The 26,787-nt window shown below is 41.5% G+C and overlaps 2 protein-coding genes across 7 annotated transcripts in view; one reads left to right on the top strand and one right to left on the bottom strand.

Moving 5' to 3' along the window:
* Positions 1–26,787, top strand: part of LOC126281932 (neurobeachin) — a 2,071,601-nt gene that overhangs the window by 1,700,287 nt on the left and 344,527 nt on the right. The gene's annotated exons all lie outside the window — the stretch shown is intronic.
* Positions 12,139–15,184, bottom strand: LOC126281934 (protein mab-21). Its single transcript, XM_049981277.1, has one exon. The coding sequence runs from the start codon at positions 14,927–14,929 to the stop codon at positions 13,832–13,834; it is 1,098 nt and encodes a 365-aa protein (XP_049837234.1). The 5' UTR covers positions 14,930–15,184; the 3' UTR covers positions 12,139–13,831.

The following is a 26,787-nucleotide window of genomic DNA, read 5'->3' as shown; positions in this document are numbered from 1 at the left end:
GACGGGGTGCCCTAGCCATACGATTAAATAAATAATGTGCAGATTTGTAATAAACGCCACCTTTCGCCTCTTATAATGTGCCCTACATATTGAGTTCTCCATTCGTTTATAGTGAAAATAGTTCTTTTTGCTTTTTCATCCCATGAAGGACTTCTTAGTTTGAAAGGTGTGCAAAAGAGACAGCGATACAGATACATTTCAAAAGCATCAATTCTTCTCTCTAGGTATTTTTTAGGGGTCCAGCTTTCGCATCCGCAGAGAAAAATGGAGAACACGTAGCAACGAATATTCGCATATTTAGTTGCAGACTAAGATCCGATTGTATAAAAAGTTCTTTTTTCATACTAATAAATTATCTCCTGGGCTGTTCTAGATGTGATCTCTGTCTTGCAGTGACAGTTCTCAACCATCACAGTGTCCAAGCACTTCAAGGAGGATCCTTGTTCAGTACTCGTTCCTTTTATTGACAAGGTTATTTGGATTATTCTCTTCGAGACTGCTACAACTTTGGTCTTGGAAGTGTTGACAAACAGACCAAATTTTTCACTGCCCTGGACTAAACAATCATGTGTTGGATCAAATGGTTCAAATGGCTCTGAGCACTATGCGGCTTAACATCTGTGGTCATCAGTCGCCTAGAACTTAGAACTAATTAAACCTAACTAACCTAAGGACATTACACACATCCATGCCCGAGGCAGGATTCGAACCTGCGACCGTAGCAGTCGCGCGGTTCCGGACTGAGCGCCTAGAACCGCGAGACCACCGCGGCCGGCCATGTGTTGGAACGAGGGTGTATCTTTTACTATAACAACATTGTCATCGGCATACGTAATATAGTTAATTAAGTTTCTTTTTATAATGACCTCGTTAGTTTTTTCCGCCAACAGCTCATTGAAAAATGCTTAGGAGTAAATGTTACACGAGTAGTATAGTCACTTCTGATGTTCTTTGTCGGTGTTTATATTTGCTGTATGATTCCAATACAACGAGCTGATGATGCGAAAATCGATTTGATCACTACCAGTTAACGTCAGAATCTGCATATTTCTCTACCTCACCCAGAGGATTTTTTTTTTTTTATAGTCAATGAAACAAGCATACACATCAACATCCATATTTTGGCACTGGTACATTTAAGGAGAAGAGTGCTTCACGAGATCCAACACCACGGAAGCCAAACTGGATCACATACATTTGGGACTGCCATGTTTCTTTGGGATGTAGCATGATGCGTAGTTGCGGCATCATTCCGCCTATGCCACCCAAATTATCACCATTTACAATGCCCTCTTTATTCCGCCACGGCACGAATTTCAATCTTGACATGATCTGGAACCGCCTGTCAGATTTCCATTGCAACAAGGATCACGGCTAGTTATCGTATGTTGTTATGAATATAGAAGAAATGGATTTGCTGCTAAATGTGGAAAATTAGTGTCTTCGAATTTCAGGTAACAATCGTAACTTGTGTAGCAGATTTTTATTTATGGTAATGAGACAAAGAATAGATGAGACTGCGTGTGGGAATACTGGGCGTGACAGTAAATTTACCTGTTCTAATTGCTAAAATGCTCTACAGATGTTCTATCGTCAACTCGATCCCGAATTGTAGCAGAAAAATTCCTATTCACACACTGCAAAGCAAAAGAATAATTAACACTATTAGCCGCGAATGAAGCTGGACAACAAAGCCGAAAATGCACAATAATAAATGATACACACAAAAAAACTAACTGCAAGCGTCGTTGTCATAAAAGGGTGAATACCTGTGGACACAGCGGCTTAGGAGAAGGTAAGTGGAAACTACTTTGGTGCAAGAAACGGAAAACCGGTACAGGAACAAAATATCCAAGAAGTGGCCATTTCTTACAAAAGTCAAATATTGCCAGGAAAAAGGGGACAGGAAATTTCTGTTAAGTGTCTTGATGAAACAAGGGAAAAGGGCAGGAAAATGGAATGCGAAGAAAGTAAATGACGCGAGTCTAATCGATGGTACCTCTTAAAGGAAAAGGGGAAAATTAAATGTTAGGGAAATCTAAACGACCATTTTTAGTTCTGAGCTCTTGCAAGCAAATGAGATAAAGGGTACCTTGTATATTCTACTGAAATGTCTTACCACTTAACAAAAATATGGGACAGACAAATATCCGTATACATATTCCTGAGAGACTGTGAGCTATATCTCAGTATCAGCAATCCGAAAACCGAAAAGGGCTTTGACCCAGACGGTGCGGTCATGCAGCCTATGTTATAGGATGCTACCTAATAATTTCACTCCCAGGCTGACAGTTCTCGTATGAAACCTGTGGCGCACGCAACAGTTTCTTAAAACAGTGCGAAGAAAAAAAAAGTCTGTTAATATGAAATTGATGACACATCTGTATAATAATCTGTCATCTTGATGATACTGTTTTTATGTTTACTTATTCTGTTACACTCTTATGGCAGATGTAACCTGCAGTTAAGTTATAATTATTACCTGTGTTATAGCTAAGCCGATTTCGAATGTGACATATCTCTAGTTTTTTTCTGACGCTCTCGTGCACTTCAAACGCAGTCTGAGTTTTTCCTGGCAGCATGACTTAATACACGTTAAGAAATTGTAAAGTTTCATCTGTCGGCTTTAGTTTCACCGACACGCCAAACAAACTATGCACACTAGGTTTTGATTTGAAGCGAATGTTTACTACAAAATATTTCTTATCCACACAAATGTAAATTTGGCATCCTTTTTTACTGTTGCTTGATACGTCTGCGCCCCTCTTTCATTGTGACTGACCCTGCCGGAAACTACTTTCCCACGGTCACCACTGAGCCTCTGGTCTTAACACTGTTGTACATCGCCGCACAAGGCATCTCTGTTATAGTACGTCTTTTTGCTGATCAGGCATTTTTTGTGTTGAGGGTACCAGGGTAGGAAGTAAACATTCGCACTCGTAACTTAAGAGGGTGCACGAGTATTATTTTCGATGCATATGCGTCTGGCGTACTCATTTTATACATCGCTTGTGCTCTTTTTTTGTTCCTTAACTTTATTGTGTTGCCTCTAGATACCTGATTCATTTACCAACGTGCTGGGTAGCACAGAACGTTGCTACTTGCGGTTCAATAAGGCTGTCGTTTCACATACCCCATTCCAACTACAAATTGTCCGCACAACACAAACATATAAAAGGACTATCTTTTTTTTTCACAGAAAGTTGGAGGTCAACAAACGCTGAATTCGTATCGGTCCTTTGTTGAAGCGTAGACCAGTTTTTCTGACTTAATTTCGCATATGGCGAGTTGTTAGATAGAAAAATAATATAGCTTCTGGACAGCTCGACATCGACTTCAGGCTTAATAATGACAGGAAGAATTAAGTGTAATGAGGATATATTTTTTGTACGTCTGAGCCTAGTAAAAACTAACGTAAAGTAAAGGAGAATAACGTGTTCTTTATATCGAAGGAAACTGCAGCTAACGAGCAGTGACATAGACTACGAATAATGAAGCCTGTATTTTCTACGAAAAGAAGGTAAGAATTATAAATGCGGAACACCATAAAAATAAGCTCGTAGTTTAATTGTAATCATGGGGTGAGGCTGATCACCACTAACTTGTACGTCGAAGAGGTTATGAAGCGATTTAATTAAAATTCACATGAGCGACAAAGATGCATAAAGAAGAGAGACCAAAATTCCGAAATCCACATGACACTTTTTTCTTCTGTCTCAGGATAAGGATATCGTAAAAAATTTTGAAATGAAAGGGGACGAATGTTTTGTGAAGGAAGGAACGAAAGTTGGTTAATATTAACATCTTTTCAGCGACCGGGTCATTAGAAGACGTTTACTGGAAACACGGGTTGAGCTTAAAGAACTCACACACAAAAGCGCAGCAAACCCCCGTTTAGCCCAGTGTGGATTATCCTGTTTCCCGATTATCCGTGCATATTTCGGCAATTTACACAAATAAATAAACAGCGAAACCTGTAGTATTATCATTTTTAATTAAAACTAATACGTTCATGAAGATTGCAATTTATGATTGTGAAGACGTAGATGACAAAATCATCGGCAAGTGGTTAAACACTAATGCTTATGAACCGGAATGTGGGCCGCTAAGTGACAAGCATATAATGAACAAAGTGTGTTGGTAGGGGAGCTAACGATGTGTCTAATGTTACGAAAATGAGAGACTTAGCCAGGAAAAAAGTGAATGAAAAATGGAAACAAAAAATGGACTATTTCCCGAAATTGCACCTAAAGCAAGTGATTCGAAATACAGTGTGCTTTGAATGTAATATTGTAAATAAGTTGTTAGTTTCTGGCGAGTACCGAGTAAGTAAGGAAGTGGGCTTTCAAATGTGATATTTAGCATGTTTTGAAAGTGCGATGAACGGCAGTTTCCGCTAAAATATGTGTATTTTGGATTATCAGTGTTTTTAGATTATCCACTAAGCTATTTTTTTAAGAATGTGGAAGATAATAAGAAGGAAGTAAAGGGTAGTGGTATTTAGGAAGAAGAGCAATGAAAATTGTAGGGTGGCATCAACGAAAAAACGTTTATGCAGAGAAATAATAATGGTGTAAAAGTAAGAAAGAAATTTCGGAAAGTATGCAGTTGGAACACAGAAGTGCATAAATGCGGGACTTGAAGATTGAGGACACATGAGTAGAAGAAATGAACAGGATTTTAACTATAACCGCATGAGAGGATATTGTAATAAAACTGTACCTATAAACGATAAACTGTTGGTATCTTGGGCTGACTGAAGGAAAAACGATGCTTATGGAGAACGCTTACCAACAGAAGGGATAATTTGATGTAGGCCATGTTGTTTATGGTATCTAAAATTAATCTGTTTGTCACTGGAGTGATTTGTGTAAGAAATATTATAATAAGTGAAAAAATTATTGGAATGTGCAACACACATTGTTAGAAACATTAAGGGTACTGGGCACATTCTTGGATTAAGACAGTCTGTAGACTGTAAACTCTCTCGTTATTTTCCCGTTTCCAAGGCACTGCCTTCTGCTGTCAAAGCAAATTAATCGTATTAACTGAATCATCTGTCGGTTCTTGGAAGAACAACAGTATGACCTTGTAAGCTGAAAACCCGTTAACACAATAAAAGTAACACTGTAGAACAAAAACAAACTAGTGCTTTTCATTTATTATTCAAATTAATCGTGTTTTCATCTTACGTTGTCACATATGACAATTTTTACTTCTTGGGCTTTATGCATTTGCCATTCGAAGTGGTGTATGCTGTGCTTTGAGCGGACGCGTATCGTAGTCAGAATTTCTTTGCGAAGAAGAGGGTCTTGCTCAAACCAGCGCTAACTCTAGCGCAGAAATTCAGTCGGTTCCTCGTCTTGCTTTGAATACGCTTTAATGGAAGCCATTCGTGAAGGGCATGTTTTAATGAACTTGTGGCAATAGTCACGTTGATTCGATCGCAGATAGGTAATAGTTAATCAGTAAGTCTACTCCATACGTAGTCCATGCTGCATCCAGAAACAGCGGCTTCAGTTGCTAATTGATCATCTGCAATTCTTTGAGAGATGAAATATTTTTCTCCGCTGTGTAGTCACGAGCCTGCCATTTCATGCCATACGGCTTTACTTTACAGAAAAGATCAAATGAGAAATTGTTTTTTTCCGTATCTTTCTTTTCATTTCGGCAGTTAGTAAATTACATACATACATATGTCATTCTTAGTAAAACATCATGCGGCTTAGTGACGAAAAAGAAATTCAGTCTCACGAAATAAGTGTTAGAGTCTGAATGTGCTGTTAATTTACGAAATTCCCATCTTAAGTGTTTACTGGTGACAACAACAACATTCGTTTACTACTTTTCAGTTCTTTGATTCATACTGACTGTAGAATATTTATATTCCGCGAAATATAGAACGGCGTCGTAAATTATGGTAAATTAATGCGCTAGTTACGTATTCTGGTATATATGTCAAAGGTGTTAACAAAATTTTCATTTTTGTGCTATGCTAGTAAACTGAAATAAATTTTTGTGCGACGGAGGGAGGTTGAATTTTTATATTCCTAGAATACAGAAGTTCAGACAGTATCCGATGTTCAAAGGAAACTTCGAAATTGGTTGTGAACTAGCCCTCTACTTGGGAGACACATCGGAAAGTGTTAAAGAGTTCCACGATGTTTTGCTGAGCTTAGAACTCGTATCGAAGTGTTAGGGAGAATATTTGGTTAACTACTGTAATTGAATTGTGAGTCTCTATTACGTACATAGGTGTAATTTTAAGGTCTTTATATGTGTTGCAGCATTGTATCACAATTATGTTAGATGACGTGGGGGGATTAGAAAGCGAGACCCTAAAAGCTTTGGAACACATATGCTACGTGATGCAGCAAAATACGAGAAGACATCGAAAATAAAGAGAATATAAAACGCACACTATCTAAAACAAAGAGAATATAAAATGCAGACTGACAACAGCAAGGAAATCTATTCTGAAAAACATGGTAACATGAAAAATATAAGTTTGTTAGCAAGTATTTGCTGAAAGTATTTGTCCGAAGTGACACAAGTGGAACGTGGACAAGAAAACGATTCGGCCAAGGTGGGAATAGATGCTTCTGAAATGTGCCACAGGCGAATGCTGGTGATTAGATGGGTATATTTGGGAATTAATGAAGGGATACTGCATAGAATTGGGGAAAAATGAGGTATCGTCACAACTTGAACAAAAAAGGGCAGATAGGTTTGTGTACACATCCTGAGACGTGAGGGAGTAGTTAATTTGAAAGAAAGCGCGAGTGGTATAAATGTAGAGAGAGAACAAGGCTTAACCACAGTGGGCTGGTTGACATGTGCGTAGGTTGCACCTGTATAGGACAGACTAGAACGTAGCGCTGCATGAAACCAGCCTTTAGACTGGTAACTACAGCAGAAATTGCAGTTGTGCGCAACTCAGTTTCCTTCCATACTTCTGTGTCGTTTTATTTATTAGCGTGTGGGCGTCAATGAACTGGCTGTGTGCGCCTTTTAAATAAAAAGAACAGCCGCCCGGAAGAACCCGCAATGGATATTAACTCGCTCTTCTTCAAGTAAAGGGCTACAGGTCCGGAAATAGGGAAAAATGAGATATTATTAGTCCGTTACAGAGAATAGTGACAACAACTTTATTCGAGCAAAATAATATTTTAACCTAGACTGTAAAAGAAGAGAGAATTATTGTTGTGTGTTTCCGACAACTCTCAGACGGACGAATTCGAAATGTTTTTCTTTTTTTGCGGAGCATTCAGCGACGTTTGTTCTCGGGATTCCGCAATGATACAGCGGGCGTGTGAGTCAACAGCAACAGAAGGGGGGGGGGGGGGGAGGTTTTTGCGGTCGCCCGCCGGCTGCCGGCCGCTGACGGATGAAGGCCCGCCCGCCCGCGACTATGTCAGCACCCGCCACCTGGGCGGCCGGCCCTAACGAGGCGTGGTGCGGTACTACGTCCAGCGGCAACGTTTTTCCTACATCGCTTAAGGCTAATTCCGGGACACGACCGATTTTCTTCTCCTCTCCTTCCTGATGATCTCTTCGTCGAAACGACATTAAAAGCCAGTCTTCCTTTCCTTTATTCAAAAAATTACCTTATTATTTCTCCTCAGGTAACAAGTGAATGCAAGATGCTGCGTCAGTAGCTGTTTACTGACAGGACTGACAATAAGCAATTTGACAGTGTCAGGTGCCTTTTTGTGACGCGATGTGTTAATATTTCGCTTTTTCATACTCTTACACCATTTGGGTTAAACTGTGGCGGTATGTTGTTTCGACTCTTAAGGAAGTAGTTAGGTTCCTAGTACAATACGTTACATCCCTTAATCTTCTCTTATTAAGGAAGCTACGCTTACGAGAGTTCTGGTATTATTGTACTCTTATTTAAGTGCAAATAAATCGGATCTTCGCGAGCAGTAGCATATCAGTGGCATGGATAATACGTTATTTGCATGACTACGGACCTTAGGTAGCAGTTGATCGAAGAAGAACATGGCCAAAACATGTTTCTTTCTATGGGCATCATCCGCAGCAGCTGTTGTAATATATTGGTTTGTTCGTCTTAATCTTACAGTAACTGCAGTAAACTTAAGATGGAAAAACAATTAATAATTGACGATGGCTGAAACATTCGACAGTTAAAACTATGTATTCGTGCATTCTAGTCTTGCAGCTTCAGACATTAAGACGTATTCGAGTGAAGTGAACAAAAATTTTAAAATATTTTACATTATCGTTGTTGACATCTTTTGCATAAATAACATTAAACGACTATACATGATAACTGTTTTATACTACCTCACCTGACTGATACATCGAAACCTGTAAAATGACGTATGTAGATTATTCACTTTATCTGTCAGCAGACGAATTTCGTTTGCGTAAACGATTATATTGTGGTTTTTGGCCTAGCTAGAGGCAATTCCATAAGTGCAGAGACTAGATTAGTGAATACCACACTTGATTCCTTTAGTCTGTTCCGGGCAGTGCTCAAACGTAGCAAGACAAAGTCTTGCAGACGGTCTGTTGAGAATTCAGGCGTGGTTTAAGATGTTAAAATTTCATAGTAGATGAGTACAGAACAGCAAATTACTGATTATATTTCCGTGCTGACTCTGTCGCTATTAGCAAACACTTCGCTGAAATTTTCTGTAAACAGATAGCAGTTCCTGTATGAAAGCTATTTTAACTCAGCTATCTGCGAGAGAAGGTAATGAATTAGCGCCCCTTCTCTTATGTTTAACTTGTTTTAAAACTTCGGGAGTGATTTTTCTTTCGATTTACTTACCACAAACCCATGTTTAAGCGGGTAAGTTTGACTTCCGCATATTTTCGCCCACTATAAGTCAGCCGTATTACTGCAATGTAGTCTATTATACCGTTTCAGAACTGCGAGATATTCGGTGCGGATGAACGATCAGCTCAAGTGGACCATACTATCGGTAAATTAGAGACATTTAATTATGTAAATGCTACTGGGTAATTTTATGTTTTGTACATCGGAGTTAGATGGAGTACATATATGCAGAATCGTGCAAGTATTGGAAATATGTCCATAAGTTTGGGAATTATTATTCGGCGACTTACCAAAATTGAGCTATGGCAATGGTTAGTGACTGTGCACTTCAGATAAACCGCATCAGCAGCATCAATCTGTATGACTGCGTAAATCTTTATTTCTGTTCTAAAGCGCCAGGAAGTAGCTTCTACGTACGTCAACACTATACGATCCTGTAATCTTACCTTGGAAATTAAAATTTTTTCACTGGCTTGACTGTCAAAACTCGATAGTAGATGTATTGGGGAGCGGATTTATTGTTGACGTTCGAAAGTTTCGTAAGGACAGTATGGAGTTGTTACGTACGCAAAAGCGGAATAACGCTACAAAATGTTATATGCACATCTGCAACAAAATTTTATGATGTTTATTTCTCCGTATTGATTCCAAAAATTCATTATTAATCTCCAGGAATTTTTCGTACATGAATTGTATTAACGACGAAGTAAAAGTAAACAGAAGTTTTCCTGTGTGGTATTAGTCCGTGAACTTTGATGCTATTTGATTTTATTATTGATCAGAGTCTTCAGTACACGCTTCAGGGGCTGCACTGTGCGTGCGTGGGACATGTTACTGAAAAGTAAGTGAATCCGTCCGTCAGGAGCGTAGTAGCTGCTTTGGTGCAAAGACGGAATTTATTATCATTGCGACTGTTAAGTAGTTTGCTTGTAAGCAGAATATTTACAGACATCACTCAAAAATTCAACAATGTGTTAATAGTCTGTCTTTTATCGGTTTTCACTTGTGTATCATTAAGTGTGACTTTTTGTAGGCCTACTAACGTGAGTAAGAGCGCGACAGGACGAATGTAATCTTGCGTATAAACCTATTCGTCTCATGCGGTAATTGTGAGGGCACTGATGAGCACTATATTGAGCACCCCAGACAAACTGCAACAACCAAAATACTGCCGTTCTGTAGAGTATAAAGATGATGGTGTCTATCCATCCGAGGATGGAAGATACAGCTTCTAATTTGTGCTATGAAGGTGCAGATAAAGTCAATAAATCGCCTAGTATAGAGGAAAACATGATTAAACAGCTTTAGAAAATCAGGGACCACGGATTTATGTAGAATTATTCGAGGAACTTTCCTAAGACTTCGCATAAAACAGCAGATACAATAGTGAAATAATGTTACATGGCGTAAAGTGTCAACCAAAGTTTTTGTTAAGCCTATAAAATAGTGAAAAGTCATATACGTATTGTGTGTTGTGGAAGTGGAGTATTATAAAAATGGGAAGGTTATGATCATAAAAAATTAAACAAAAAGAGAAAGGTGGCCTGTAGACGACCAGGGTGTGTATGGGAAGGTATGTGCATGATTTGTAGCAATATTTCTGATAAAGGTTCGTCAGTCAGTGTAAGTCTAAATACTTATTTCTTTTCTTGTCATCTGAGAAATTACGTTTTCATGCACTAAGTGAGAGCGATGTTCTGCAGATATTTCACTTCGTTGTCAAAGTTATAATCACTAGTTTGGTGCTGGAATGATGAATGGACTAATGTTTACGAAATATTTGTGCAGAACACACCATCTGCCTGAATGAAAAATGTGTCACGGAAATTATGGTTGCTAATCAAATCCGATGCAATTATTTAATTCATCGGATTCTATTTTACCTCGTCCCTCGTTACTAACGATGGAGCAATAATTACGTTTTAGGCTATTTGGGGTTGCTACTTACGTTTCCTTCCTTTTTAAGAAAATACGAAGCAGTCCCAGAAGTTGTTTTTGGTAACTTTCAAAACTGGTGTGATTATGTACACCATAGAACTGCTCATGGAACGAGTGTGATGGATCTCTTATCTCTTGTTGGTGGTACACCACTCTTTACTTATGCCTGTTATTGACACTCGTGAAAAAATATTGTGTCTGTGGATAATTGCGTGACATTTGTTTTCAGTTTTGTTGTTATAGTTGCAGACACATTCTCTCAGTAAAATCGAGGCGGAAGTCGATTCTTCCACTTCTTCCTGTGTGACACCACTTAAAAGTTTTTTAATGATCAGTGAAGAACCACTTATTACTGTAACACGCAAGATATAGGAACGTTTTCCGCTGGATGAACAAATTCCGTTCCAACAGTTAAGCAATCAAGTGTATTTTAACAAATACATGCCGGCAGCTGTGGCCGAACGGTTCTAGGCGCTTCAGTCCGGAACCGCGCTGCTACTACGGTCGCAGGTTGGAATAATGACTCTGGCATGGATGTGTGTGATGTCGTTAGGTTAGTTAGGTTTAAGTAGTTCTAAGTCTAGGGGACTGATGACCTCAGATGTTAAGTCCCATAGTGCTCATAGCCATTTGAACAAATACATACACTTTCGTGGTATAATTGTTAATAAACATTTTGGATGCACAGAGTTCTAATTTTTTTATTTGTAGCAGCTTGAATGTCGAAAATATGTGTCCGACAGAAATGTTGTGTCACATGTTTTGTTTTATGCTACACCCAAGCAGATGCCACTTAGTTGTCGTTATGTCATTAAAAAGGGCAGTGACGTTTGTTAAAAAAAAATAACCATCTCGCTTTGTTGCTTAAGTGTGCCTTGACAGGATTGTTATAGGAATTTTATTCCGTTGGCCTCAATTTATGAAACTGAAATTTTTAATAGTATTAGAAGTATGTTTTGTTAAGTTCGTATATTTTGTCAGTACACTAGTAGCCTACCTGTCTGTAGTAAAGTTATTACTGAATGGATTGCCGTCTGAGGTTGAAATATCTGTTAATTTTAAATTGAGTGTAGAGTACACACGCTCCGCCCAAGCCGGAGAGAAGTTTTGTGCGCACAGACTTTTTCCGGTGTTAAGCATATTACGTGGTGTGACAAGAGGCAGTTGATAACTCCAGTGGATGCGCTGGTGCGAGCTGTGGACTTGCAGGCGTCTGGCCTGTCAGTGGGCTTTTTGTAAAACATGTGTGTTTAATTTGTATGGCTGCCGCTGCCGGCCGCGGGTATTTATAAACCGCCGCGGCCGGCGTCTCAATTTTCTGCCTCCGCTGTAAATATGCCCGTGCAGCAGGGACAACAGAGGGTTCAGGACACAACCAACACGCACCCAAGTCGAGAGACAAAAATCGTTTATTGCGCCAGATACAGTACAAGCTGGCCGACAAAGGTTTTATTGTAACAAACATCAGCTGTGACAACAAACAACAGACTACTATAGACACAGATGTTACAGACGAAATGCAAAATAGTCAGACAGAAATGAGTAAATGAAAGTCGTCGCAGGTAGGCCTAATTTTAAAATTTCGCCGCCACTCCTCGCCGCGTTAGAGAGCTGTATAGTTTTAGGCCTACAGCGGCCTGAGCGAGAGACACTATTCGACAGTTACACTGCTTACATAAATTGACATAAGTTGATAGCTTTTAGTTTGTACGTTACCTTTCGTCTCAGCCAGTCGCGTACTCAACACTCACTCCAAAAAACACAATTTTATGACTCTTTTATGCATTCGTATTATACGAAAAAAACAACACTTTACACAGGCTTAAATATAATTTCGCTTTATACATCGCAGAATGTTTTTAGTTTTGCATATTAAAAATGCACTCATTTGTTTCACATACATAAAAAGGTTTTTTTTTTTTTTTTCAGTAACGTTGGAGACGCTTTGTCCGTATTGTCGCTCTCCAAACTGCACACAAACAATCCATACAGACGACGAACTAATCTCACTAGCCAGTTTTCCTATTTTATTACAGTAAAAAAATTCTCTAAAAAAACACACACTTCGTAGTCTTAAAGTGGGATTGTTTTCACCGGTATGCGTAATATATCAGTGTATTTGTTAATTACTACCGAAAGTGATTTTTTAGATTAAAATTGTTTGCGTAGCTACTCAGCGATAGAAGCGAAAAATTGTTACAGAAGCCGGAGGGAAGTTAATTTGACATATCTCCGTGAATGAAGTTGTGGTTATACCTTACTGCGGGACAATGACGAAGGAACATCTTTTATTACGAGGCTGAAACGCGATCAGTGTCAGATTCGCAAGCCGTAAGATCTACGTGTAATGTGAAATTCTATATTACGAGTATTTAAATTATTTAAGGTATTATGATGAGGTTTTGTACCTGATGAAAAAACACATTGGCTCATATAGCAACGAAGACTTGTTCTGAGGGTCATTTTCAGCGGTATGCGAAGCGTTTAGTCGACATGTGCTTTTGTAATAAAGAAGCGCACTCCCAAGTCACTGAACCCATTGGATTTGCTGTATCTGCTATTATGCTCGAGAAGGGGTTCTCTTTGGAGACAACAGTCCTTCTATAAAGCCGAGACAAAATCTTTGGCGGACATGTGGGAATTGGCTGTTTCCTTCCGAATTGAAATACGTGCACGTGTTCGACGCAAAATGCTGCACTAGTAAGTATTATTTACCGTGCAATGAAGAGGTGTGGCTGATACGGCAACAGAGGTTCAGTGTGGAGATTTGGTCTTAGGATCGTCTAATAATTTGACAAATACCGAATCATTTGGTACAGATTTACTTTGCACAGCTGTTTTGTGATGTGTTGTATTATGGGGAGGAGCGCATATGTAACCTTTGAGGGTGGTAGTCGGTCAGTGTAAATCATACGGGAAGATTAGTGTTTAACGTCCCGTCAAGTACAAGGTCATTAGAGACGGAGCACAAGTTCGGGCGACACTGAAGTGACACACGCGCATGTCTAACGCAGACGTTTTATTGACGATTATTGAACGAAGAGGTGGAGGTGAGAAGAGGAGTGTGGTTTGGCAGCCGGTCGGTTAGAGCTTCTCGAGGGAGCGCGTGTTGGTGAGCAGTTCGCGCGTGAGGCGCCACACCTGCTTGGCGGCGTTCTCGAGCGCGGACGGCGACTTGCCCTTGAAGAGGTCCAGGTTGGGCAGGAAGTAGTGCGGGCAGCGGCGGCACTGCAGGCACGAGATGAGCTGCAGCAGGATGCCGTTGATGCGGTCGCCCAGGCACGCCTCGTCCCATTCGAGCTCGCGCGGGTGCTTCTCGCACTCGTACAGCAGCAGCGTCTTCACGTGGTACGAGGTGACCGGGTTGCCCGGCAGGTCGAGGTGGCGGTCGCGCAGCGTCTTGAGGATGCTGAGGCAGCGCCGCCGGCAGCCGCCCAGCATCAGCCGGTTCTCGGCCTCGGTGAAGCTCAGCACCCAGGCGTCGCCCTCCATGGCCGACTGCTTGCCCTGCAGCGCCACGCTCTCCTTGGACAGCAGGTCGAAGCCCTCGGTCTTGACGTCGTTGACGAGGCTGGGGTGCGGCCAGGGGATGTGCGGGATGGGCCAGTGCGCGGCCGAGCGCGGCCACACGCCCGAGCACTTGAAGGCGGGCGTGATCTGCACCACGTAGCGCTCGCGGATGCGCAGCTTCACCTCGGTCGTGTCGGCGATCATCTTGACCGAGTCGCGGTAGGCGCACTTGTCGCACGCCTGCGCCACCAGCGTCTGGAAGCGCGAGCGGATCTTGCGCGCCGACAGGTAGCCCGACGCCGTGATGAACTCGACCCACAGCGACATGGAGCGCTTGCGGCCGTCGCTCAGCTTGAGCACGGCGCAGCCGGGCAGAGAGCCGTCGTCCACGAAGTTGAACACGCCCATCTGGTTGAGGTAGAGCACCACCTCGAACTCTGTGGGCGAGACGACGTCGAGCCCCTCGTAGCGGCCGTTGCACTCGGTCAGCGACGAGATGAATCGCGGCTCCTGCACCTCGACCTCCTTCAGCACGTCCTGCACCACCTTGCACACCTCGCGCACCGTCTTGGCCACCTGCGCCTTGCGCGCGTGCACCCGCTCGCCGTAGTACTTGTTGATCTGGTACAGCAGCTTGGACTGCGCCGCCATCATGTCCGGCGGCACCAGCATCTCGCCGTCGAGCGCTCGCCGCTTTTTATCGCCGCCGCGGTGAGCACATACCCGCGTCCTGTTCGTCCCGCGTCCGGGTCGCCACTGCGGCGGCTGCCGGCCTCGCAGCTGCCGCTTCCCCCCCACTACCGCGGCCACGCCTCGGATCCGCCCCCGGGTCCGCCCCGCACCAATGACGGCCCGGCCGAGGTGCGACTGCGCAGGCGCTGGCGCCGCCCACCGGACTAGGGCCCGCCCCGCGTATTCCCCGCCCAGCAAAAACGAAACAGTTTCTCTTTGGCTGTCGCACAGCGTGATGAATAGGTAAGACCCGCTGCGAGCAACATTGCCCTTCATTTGCATTATTGATTGCACTCGGCTTTACCTATCCGGCGCGCAGTTTTCGCTAATGAGTGACAGTAAGCGGCGACATCTTTGCGACTTAACTAAAAAGCCCTCCCCCCAACTTGCCGTGGAAGTGTCCTAGACCTCGAGCTTCACCGAGTAACGTTTTCCTGCCGGTATTTGTGTAAGCTGCCTCGCGCAACTACAGTGCCGTTGTTACTTCTGCATATTCCTGGCTCTTTCCCGTGTCGTCGACTATCTGAATTTTTAAACACAGTTCCTACTGCGACGAATGGAAATCAGAAATATTTCGTTGATAGGATCTTCCGTAAATGTACGTGTCACAGAAATACGACTGGCGCGGTTACCCGTGTACATTTCTGTCCAGTAGCCACGGGTTCAATTAAGGCAGACTTAACGGTCGACTTATCTGAGTGATCTCAGCAAGCCCATCGTAAATAAGGTGGGGAAGTTGTAGTACAATACTAGACCACAAGCTGTACATCTCAATTTCATTCTGTACTCTGAAAATAGCAAACTTTCCCAAAATAGCCCAGCTGAAGTCATATATTTTTCTCTTTTCAGATCGGCTTGTCTATTCTACTCTCCAGCCATAAATTATCATGACAAATGAAAATTACTACTAGCGTCAATTTACAGTAACCCTCGTAATTTATACTATGCCTTTCGACTGCAACAGCTCGTCCAAGGCACGTTACTCGTAGAATCATGCGGTCGATTGAAATCAGACGAAGAATAGCTTCCGAGATTAGTTTCGTGCTACAGCTGTAATGGTGCGGGATGTTTGTCCACCAGATGTGCTTTCGCTGTAACGTGGAGTTAACATTGTCAGCAATGTTTTCTCGTGTCAATAATTTGCTATGTGATTTCGGTCATTCATTTCTTTGTGAGCTGGGTGGAGATCTGCAGATCGAAAGTTAAATTTATTTTACATCTACATTTACATGACGACTCTGACATTCACTCTTACGTGCGTGGCAGAAGGTTATTTGAACCACCCTCAGAGTATTTCGTCACCGTTCCAGTTTCTTTCCGAACGAGTTATGATTTTTCTTATTTTATTGCAATGAGCCCTTTCCATGTGTAGACTGGCGACCACAAAAAGTTTCGCATTTAGAAGAGGAAGTTGGTTACTGAAAAGTTTTAAATGTATCTTTGTATCCACTGTTGTGCGAACGCGAAACTGAAGAGATATGTGGATACGAGAGAGTATTTCAAATCAGTATTATTGAAGAATTTTATTTTCCGTCTACGTTTGAGCGGTTGTTACATATCAGCCAAAACATTGCCAGTGTTGTAATATTCCCTGCATTGACATCAGTCTCATAAATATATGTTCGAAAGTTTTAACCTTCTGCGTTAATTTATTTAAAGAGCAACTTCTTTAAAATTGAGAAGTCTGGATTTTAAGCCACGTCTTCTTCTATTTAAGAAAGTAGTTTCTCTGGTTAAATCACACTATTTTGTAGATTGTATTTAAAAAGGTATTCATGACACGTACGTGCCGTAAGAAGCTATTTTCACCTCTGCATGTTTCCTCAGTCTTCCACTATTTCGTTTTCAAATTGATGTTGGTGTTTTTCCCATTCGACTTTCGACGAATAATTTTAGTATATTGTCAAGGGTCATGTTAAGAACCGGCAAAGCGAACTTAGTTTATCATTTCTCGCGCTGGAAGTGTTTGCCTTATCTGCTAATATTTCACCACAATGTCTTTTTTGTTACTTATCGTAGTATATTAATTGAGCTTCGCTACAAGTTACTCCATTAGCGTCCTCAAGACGTGGAGTTTATCTTTTGTTCTTGGCGAAAATAGTGGAGAAGCTGTTTGATATACTACAGCCATATGTTTTTTAAACGTTACTTTTTTGTGACAGTATTTTATACGATTAGTTTCCTTGGCTGATAGGCCCCGATATCATTGAGTTTCTGAACAGCAGTAATATTTTGTTCCAGAGAAGAAAAGATACCGATGGGCACATTCCGTTTACAGATGCGTAACGTAATATACCCTGATTTATCTGAAAGCTTTGAATGTTACGAGAGTCGTATTTGCGATAACGCTATTTTAAGGAGTCTGTACGAGTTAGTGTGAAACGGCTCAGGTCAGCAGCCCCTCTCATACTGCGTGCAGTTTGAGAGCTTGTGACGACGACTGAGTAGGCTTCATTTCCAATACATTCGCGTGCTGCATGAACAGTGAAGACCAACGTATTCCATTCTCACAAGTACGGTGGGAGAACGTGTGATTGTAGTTCGCTGTCACTCGGACCCTTAATCACTGTTACTGTGGTGAAACACAGAAGAAGAAGAAGAAGAAATCAAAAGCGTACAATGAGACACGCGAATACTATATGTTTACGTGAGTTCATCACATTGGTTACTTAGTTACGAATGTAATAATTACGAGAGACGCGGCAAGGCGCCAGCACTCTTTCACGTGATGTTAGAGAGCAGCTTATATAATTCTACACATTTGACCTCGGAGTATTGATATTTGACAGTGCCTGACAGCATTTGCTATCGTGGACGATTCGTAGTCTACTCCATTGTCACTATAAACTCACATTGTGAAAACAAGGCAGGAGATAACGAATTGCTGGAGTCACTTAATATGACGTACCGTTGAATCAAGGTGACATTTTCCTTCTAAAATAGGCTGTATTTATTAAGAGCTCTCTTTAGACGCAGAGCTGCTTTTGACCTGAAAAGCCATTCTCGATCACTTGCAACGAACAAGGTGCCACACGCATGGAAATTGCAGATAATGTCACCGTTTGTGATGGTTTGAGGGTACTTTGTGCATGTCGCGTGAACACGCATTTTTCTTATATGTACTCGAAATGGATTTTTGAGCCGAAACTAGCTGTGTGCCTTAGAGAAGTCTTAATAAATATAACCTAGGTTGAAAAATATCCCCTTCGTTCGACATGTCTATGACTCTGCAGCCCACTGTGAGGAATATGTCTGACCTAACTTGTATTGCACGATATTCGGCTACGGAAAGCTACACCGGAGTGCCTCCTTTTGGGTCTGCATTTTTTGTCTCGCGTTTGATGTGGCACGTTGGTGACATCACATGATCGTAAGTTCGTATTTTGAATAAAAGGATTCAGTTCCTAAATTAGTTACACTTTTTCTCCCCCTCTCATACCAATGAACAGCAGTTGTACAGGCTGTAAATGCCTACATGCTGACCACTCGCAAATTACTAATTCACAAGTTTCCCCGCGTGTCTGGAAGAGAAATCTAGCAGTTGCTATGCAGTAGCAGCCTTGGCTTTCAGTAGTGAGACTATTCAAAATGTAAAAGTCGTCCAGAGATCAGTGTAGGGATGCACGTAGAGAACTGGGGAGACAGGATGTCATACGGACAGGACTAGAGTGGTTTACGTAATTATGGCCACAAAGAAGTGAAACAGGGGTGCACGTGACCTGTAGCGAGACGAAGAGATGCTAGGTGGACCACGGAGGCAGAGTGATATAGCGGTGGATCAGTGAACTCGCAGCAGTAGCAAGGATGCCGAACGCCGCAGTGCACGGTGATGTCCAGAGGAAGAACTCAGATCACTCACGCGGCTGGCTAATTAACTACTCATTTCACATCAACAATTTTTCTGCAGCATAGGACCTAATAAGAACTAGACCAGTGTTTCTCACGTAAGTTTTCTTCTCCTCTTCGTGGGTGACGAGCTGTCAAATAAAACAGTTGCTAGTGCCCTTATTCTTATCACATTTAAACAAAATTTACCTTGCCATTAAGTATGTACAGCTAATTGTCTCTATCAGTTATAAGCTTTATAATTCATACCGAAACTATCCACAACTATGGTTTAAAAAATTGTTTCGAACAAATCAGACCATTACTGGTTGCAGATTTATTACAAATCCATCTTCAGATGGCTCTTACATATTTCCTGGCTTTTCTACTGGTCACGTGCACTAGGATAAACAGAAAAGTGTTCTCCTTCAAAATTCAGTAAACTTATGATAAATTTTTCCTAATTTTACATTCACAGAAACAGTTATGAAACGATTTAAAAGTCAATAAAACATAAAAATGGCGAAAACTTACGTAGTGTATATGTCCGTCCTGCATTTGTGTCATATATTTTAAACTCGACACATTTTTCTACGTGTTCTGTGTGAATGCTGTTAAATTCTCTGGAAGTTGCTTTACCACACACCATTCTATCATTTATCGTAGCACACGCGCTAAGCATTTACACAACGTGATTCAGATACACAAGAGTTATAAAAGTAATAGTTTCAAATATGTTAGGGTCGCAAAAATCCTGAGATACAGGATGTTATGCCGACAAACGCATAGAACGTAAAATGTTCTGTGGTAAATCAGTTTCCAGAGAATTACAGAGCATTCACATAGTGCACGTGCGGAAATATGCTAACTTCAAAATGTGAGACACAAATATAGGGCGAATTCGTCGCACAGAAATATACACCAAGTAATTTTTTACCACATTCGTGCGTTTTATTAACTTTAACATCTTTCCTGTGAAGATCAAGTAGGAATTATATCTCGTACGAGTACCGAATTGTGAACGAAATTTTTTTGTCTATCTTCGACCATCAAGCCTGTAACTAGTGCACCCAGCAGGAACACAAGAAAATCTGTAGGGCCAATCTGAATATGGATCTGTAATAAATCCGAAACTGGAAGAAGCTTGATTTAAGTCAACTTTTTATACCATTGTTGCGGCTGGTTGCTGTTTAAACTGTATGCCTTACAACTTCACTACAGCCCCGGTTCTCAACCTCCGAGGAGATAGTGTGTCTGTAGGAAGCTTTTACTGCTATTGGTACCTGTTTTACTCTATTTCTGCAGTTTTAGTTTCTATTTTGTGAACTATACCTTGTCCACATTGTTCTTCATTAAATTACCAACCTTCAAGAAAGTTTCCTATGATTCACATGCGCGGTATATAAAGGCCGCCACTTTTATTATATACTTCACGAGCAAAAGTTTCCGCTCGCGTCCGAAACGAGTGCGATAGTAATATTTTAGTTGCCGAAAACATGATGCTCATTGCGTCGTCTACGCAGCAAATAGGGTAAGCAATAACAGTGGTCTTCTCATCGGCAGAAAGCGCGAAACAAAAGAAAAATTCGTCGTTTTCAAAGATCCTGGTACTATGCGTTATATTTTTCTTTCTGGTCGCAGATGGAATTGATCTGTGGACCGTGGGCATAAACCTCCTAGAATGAGAAATACTTCAGGCAAATACTTAAATGTTCCTCTCAATGAGCTCGTGCCCATTTCTTTGTTCTCACCTTTCCCTTTATTATTTAATACAGCCCCTCTGTAATGACCTAGCTTATGAGGTGCTGCGGTAAAACTGTTATCGTAACGTTGAAATACCTTGAGGACTGTGCCTCTCTCTTTCCGTGTCTTTGGCGTGGTAGGTAGCACTACTGTAATTATAGATTACCGAATCGCCTTTTGACACTGCCACGTCAGCTTCACACAAGTGTTCAACTGTTTGCACGTTGCTGTGAATAAAATAGGATACTTTGACTTCCAAGTATAGGAAGATGTGAATCTTTAAACAACACAGTCTCTCACTGTGAGTCAATAAAAATTATTTTTTGTCGTAAAAAGGCACAAGTAATCAAGTTGCGCTGCTTGTTACGCGAAGGATGCGGTTTTTCCAGCATATCACTTGGTTTGCTCCAGCTTGTAAGGAATTCTCTCGCGTTTGCTGACAATTGGTCTGCGACAAACTGGTGCAGCATTTTAATTTGAGCCATGTCTCAAATGACAACAAACCTTTTTAAAAGTAATCTTGCCGTTGGTCGTTTTCTCTGATAATTACGATCTATTCGCAGAAGAAACTGAATGAGACGTCGGAGTCCATCAGTTCTGAGACTGACTGACTAACTGGACCATGATAAGGGTTTTCAAATCTAACGCTACGATTATACTTCAGTAACTACGCTTTTCTCCCACAGTGAACGCACTTCTGTGAAGTTCGCACGAATATTAACAACTCGAATTTAAACTGAAGGTCACTTTCTGCAGTTGCAGTACTTAATGGAATTTAATATAACATCTAATAGTTTATGCTGTTTTCGGTTTCTGCTTCCACGCTCTCGAAACGGGATTTTTGGTCGTTAGTTCTACCAGTCGTTTGATACATTAGTTCACCTCTTCCTGTGTGTAGGCTAATCAGTTCTTCTCTTAATACCTCCTACACACAACGTGCTGTATAACCTGTGTTACAAACACTAGTCTGAAATGTTTCTTCTGCTTTCTCTTCCAGTGCTGAAATGAACAGTTCATGGTTGGCGCAGCGCTAGTGTGTGCGTTCTTCTCCTAGGAAGTTATCATAGCTTTTTGTCATACCCTGTTTTTTATAAGTTTTAATTTTCCATTTTATATTCAAACCTAATTTTGACGTTCTCCAGTGGCCACAATTTTCAGATAATTGCATCCTCTTCTCCAGTATTACTACTACATATTGCTACCATTCAGATATAAAATTTTTTTAAACCAGTTCTTCAATTCCGTGTCTCTCTGACCGCGTTAAAACTCATTCTTTGGGGGGAGGGGGGGGGGCATAGATACGTAGAGAGGAGGAGAGAGAGGTAAACTCGCGCTCATTCTCCACGACCCCGTCCACATGCAGGTTGATTTTGACTGTTCTATCCGGCCGCATTCCCGTAAACTATTCGCCTAGCCTTATTCGCGTAAGCTCATATGATGCCGATGATGTCTATCTCGTTCGAGCCATCCCGTTCAACCTTTCTTCCTATATAGCCACGTTATTTCATTTCTTCTACTACATTTTTCTAGATTAAAAGTTTTTTAAAAGTCACATCGTTCCGACTGAGTTCGATACGCACGACTGAACGCCGCCAAAATGCCTTTTTTTGGATCCACAAAGGCAATCTGCTGTCAGTACACAGATATTTTTTATTGGTTTAGCTACAAAGGACCACAAGAAATGATTTATTTATTATTTCTTTTCTCCTTTCTTTCTTTCCAGTAATTTTCATTCTTTCCGTATGTTTTTCGCTTCTTTCTTCTGTCCATATTGCACCTATATTTTTCATTGGTTTCTCCTGGAAGCCTTTCTTAATTATTTAAAAAAATTCTTGTTTCGCAGTGAAAATGTCGTTATTGCTAATGAACAAGCGGTTAGGGGAGACTTTCCGTTCTGGAAGAGCTGGGAAAGGGAATGTCGTTATGTACTCCTCGTGCAAGGAACCTTGTCGCATTTCTTCTGTTATAACTGGCCGAAACAACAGAAAACGAAAATATAGTGGCCAAATTCGTACAATGGTCAACTCGATAACGGGTGGACATCCACACCAGGAGGAGGTAATATATCTATGTGTGTTTCGTTTGACGGACAGCTGGCCAAGCAGAAATACTTAACAAGCAACATAATTCTCTCTCCCGCCTTTGCGCTATAGCTGATATTTTAATCCGACGACTTCTGTTAGCTGAATACAGCTGCTGTGTAACGAAACTTGCCGTCATCTTCGTTTGGTATTACAGCAAAGAATTAAGGTTTCTTCGGATTCTGCAGCCTTACCTGCTTTATATTGTTGGGTGGAATGTTCCAGTCACTAATACCGTTGCTGAGGAGCAAACTCCAGCAGAACCTAAAGGTAAGAAGTCTAACTTTTATGCATTGCCTGTGAAACGTGGCATGTCACGTAAATGTAGCTCGCCTTTTTGTAAAGCAGACGCTGTATTGGATTCTGGGAGCGTATCGTAAGTCTTCCTGGGCGCTTGCCTAATTGTTGCTGAGAAATGTTGCGCCGTGTTAACTGTGTGGAAGTGAGAATATTTCAAAAACGTGGGCCTCAGGCTGTATCAGCATATTTCACTGTGTATGACGTCCTCTTTCGAATGATGACTGGGCAGGAAACGTTAGCTATCTTGGTTGGTTGATTTTGACGCCGCTCGCAATGGTTCAACCAGTTTCATTTGATTTCTGTCACCATAAATTTTGTTTTCCTCGAATCTTCAGATGCATTAGAGTGTCGCAGCTGTTGTCAAGAGCGTTAGGCCTGACTTAGAGGTCGTTGGTTCAGTTTTCCGTAGAGTAATTATTCAAACAAGATTGCTATTTTTCTACTTTAGTTCACAATATAACGAAAACGTGAATGATTACAGAATTAACTTCCTTGTCCATTGCGTACTCGCCTATGGGACCGGTGAAATTTATGTGCGTAGACACGTATCAGCGCAATCTGTGGTTTTAACTCTGTGAAAAATTTACCCGTGTGTGGTGTGAAGAAACGAATGTGCGTCTAGATCGGAACTAAAGTGGATGCAACATGTATGGAAGCATTTATAAATTTTTCGGGATTAATTAAAGTAGATATGGAAGTGGTGCTAGTAATTGCTGTAAGTGGTCACCTGCGTTTAAAGCGTGGTAAAAGTAGGCCGCACATTCTCATGCTCTGAAGAATGGCGACGAGGAAGGGCGACTCCAGTTCTGTGAATAATTAGTGGTAAATATGTGACGTGTGTGTCAGCCTTGTATTATCCTTTTCTCCTTCTTTGAAGGACAGTACGTAAAAACGAGTAATAGTCACCTAGATAGACTTAGTACGCAGTGACCTGACGGTTTCTGCTGAACTGATACTAAAGATCTGTGAACTCCTTCTGATGGAAGTAGCAACTAATGCCTAATGCAGTGTGTTACTGATAATTGTGGTGATTCTGTACTGTGCAAATAGTGTTATGTGTTTCTTAACTATGTTTTATTGTAACTAAAGTTCTTAATTTGTAAACATTGGTTTGTGACACAACTGACGCAGACGGCACACAACGACCTAAAAAACAGATGCACAGAATATTCGAGCAGTATCGGAGACGTTCTTGTGCTGCAGGATCCTGGAGCATTTCCCAAGCTCGGATAGTTTGACGTTCCTGGAGGGGAAAGAATCGTCACTCGTGCAGAACACAATATTCATGATTCGTAGACGGCGTCATGCAAACAGGTGAAGAAGTGGGTTCCGCCTTCTAAGATTCACAGTCGACTAATAACATACATACCAATATACGGGGAATCTTCGCAGACTGTGACTTCGTTTGACTGACGTAATCCAGTACGTTGTACTGACAAGCGAATGGCACACAAAAGACAACTAACGTAAATCAATATTGCTGTAAGGTAGCGTAATAGAACGTCTAATGTCTTCAGTATCCCTAAAAGATTTGTCACATAAAACTAGTTGCACCACCAGACTGTTCGCTAAGTGTCACCGTTATGAAGCCGAAAAAGGCTTGGACAAAATTTCCACTTCGTGCGATGATTAGCTCTCTTTAAATGCGGAATAATAATAAATAATGTCTATAAGTTATACTGCATTGTTTATCCCTCAACAGCACAAATATTCGGTACTGACAATATTACGTTTAATTTGTCGAAAATATGTGATGCGTTAACCAGAGCATGTTTCGGGACTTGGTTATCCCATTACCAAATGCCATTAAAAAAAGTTAACACAAATCATTACTTCGCAATACTGCACAATCGACAATCGTGCAGATTATCTGTATTGTCCTGTGCTATTTCGTAGCTTAAAGTTACTATGACGTAGGCACCGCCAAGATTAAAAAGCCAACAGCAAACGTGTATTATCAAATATTTAAAACTCTTCCATGAACATACCATGTTGGCGCACAACAGTCTCAGAAAGCTCAATTACAAATTAAAGGCAGCTGGCCTCGCTTACCTCGCTGCAACGTACATAGCACAGCCCCCGACGATGCTTCTGCGTGCAGTAAAATGTTTGAACGTTTGTGTGTCAAGTTGTAGCAAATCCTAAAAACCGACATTGCACCTACGCTACATTGTTAGCACCCATACAGAACAACCAACAGGGAACATTAAAAATTAACGACCCTTAAGTAGATGAGGTTAGTGGCTGCTTCTCAGCGAAACAATCGCTAGTGTGTGTCTAGAATCGCCCCTTGGACAATTTTCATCTAACATGATGACGCATTCCGCTGTTAAATCGGGAAAATTTCTATTTCCTCCAAATTTTTGTTGAATTTGCAATACGTTCGTGCTTTCGTTGATGCTTCTCAAGGAATGCTACCCATTCTTTGGGATACACACGCTGCGGGACAGTACCGTCTTTGGTAGAATAGGGCAGTTATTTATTTTTTTTAATGCTGAGCTTTGTGATAGTGTAATGCGCCAACATGAAAGTTCGAGGAAGGATTTAACAAAATATATTTGTTGTTGGGTTTTTACATTTGACGGTGCCTAATGGTATAGTAACTTTAAAGTATGTAATAACACAGAGCAATATAGGTAGATTTGCGCGCTTGTCAGTATGTTGCGATGTAATGATTTGTGATTCCTCGTTTTACAGCACTTGACGATCGAATAATATAGCCCCGTAACATGTTGTAAATATATCCTATTTTCTACAAATGGTGCGTAACATTGTCGGTACTGATTCCTGATACGGTTGTGCGGTGGCTTCACAGCATGTTGCATCCATAATCGTTTTGTGAACGTTAATGTTGGAAGGAGTTTTGCCAACCAGTGGCTGTTCCCAGCAGCACTTGTATCGACTTTTCAAGGTAATACCCGTCGATTACGTGTGCCAGATCAAACACGGCTGAGCTATGGCAGATGGAAAACGGACTCTCAGATGGAACTGCTAGGTGCGCAGTTTCTGAACGGGAGGGAGGCTGCTCGTTGGCAATCGCGTAGCGCTTCCGTGCTTCCCCTTCGGCGCTAAGGCAGCGCACGGCTCAGTAGTGGCCTATGTTAATGAAATGAGTTCTGCAATACACACGCGGTGTCACGTCAGCAAATGTAAGGCTTAGAAGATGCTTACGGCTGATACTGTTGCCGTCCAGCCTTCCAAATCTATGCTGTACCAAATGTTTCACGCGCTAGAGGAAGGATTTACGATAACTCGTGAACTACAATTCGGCAAAAGGTTCCTGTTTAATAAGACTGAATTGATGCCTCTTACCGAGCAAGGGGGCACAATGGTAAGACACTGCGCTCTTATTCGTGATGGCGGGGGTCCGACACCCCATTCGGTCATCGTGATATAGGATTTCTGTGATAACCGTAAATCGCTTATCGCTTAAGGCTTCCTTTGAAAGGGCACGGCCGGCTCCCTTCCTTAATTAGAGCTTGCTCTTCGTCTTCTGTCTCTTCGCTGAGACGGCGTCAAACGATTTCCATTTAACTGTGTCCGTCTCGGGACATTACCAAAGCGTTTCCAAGTTCCGCACTCAGTTGCTATTCTAAAATTAAAGCAGTAACAGCCCTCGGTCGCAAGAAGTCTTTTGACCTAGGTTTCGGCACTTTTATGAGTGCTTCATCTGAAGTAAAACACTCAAAATGGCATGTAAAGTATAAAATAAATATCGAGCCATAAAGCTTTAGTCACGAAATTTTTAAATAAAAAACATAGAAGGCAAGCCACTGTGGGCTGCTCACACATGGCGAGCTACGGTAGCGTCAGACTGAGGCGCCAAAAACTTTAAGTTGCTATTTTATT

This window comes from Schistocerca gregaria, chromosome 7 (assembly GCF_023897955.1).
Source record: "Schistocerca gregaria isolate iqSchGreg1 chromosome 7, iqSchGreg1.2, whole genome shotgun sequence".
NCBI classification, from domain to species: domain Eukaryota; kingdom Metazoa; phylum Arthropoda; class Insecta; order Orthoptera; family Acrididae; genus Schistocerca; species Schistocerca gregaria.
This window is presented reverse-complemented; position numbering and strand designations above follow the sequence as displayed.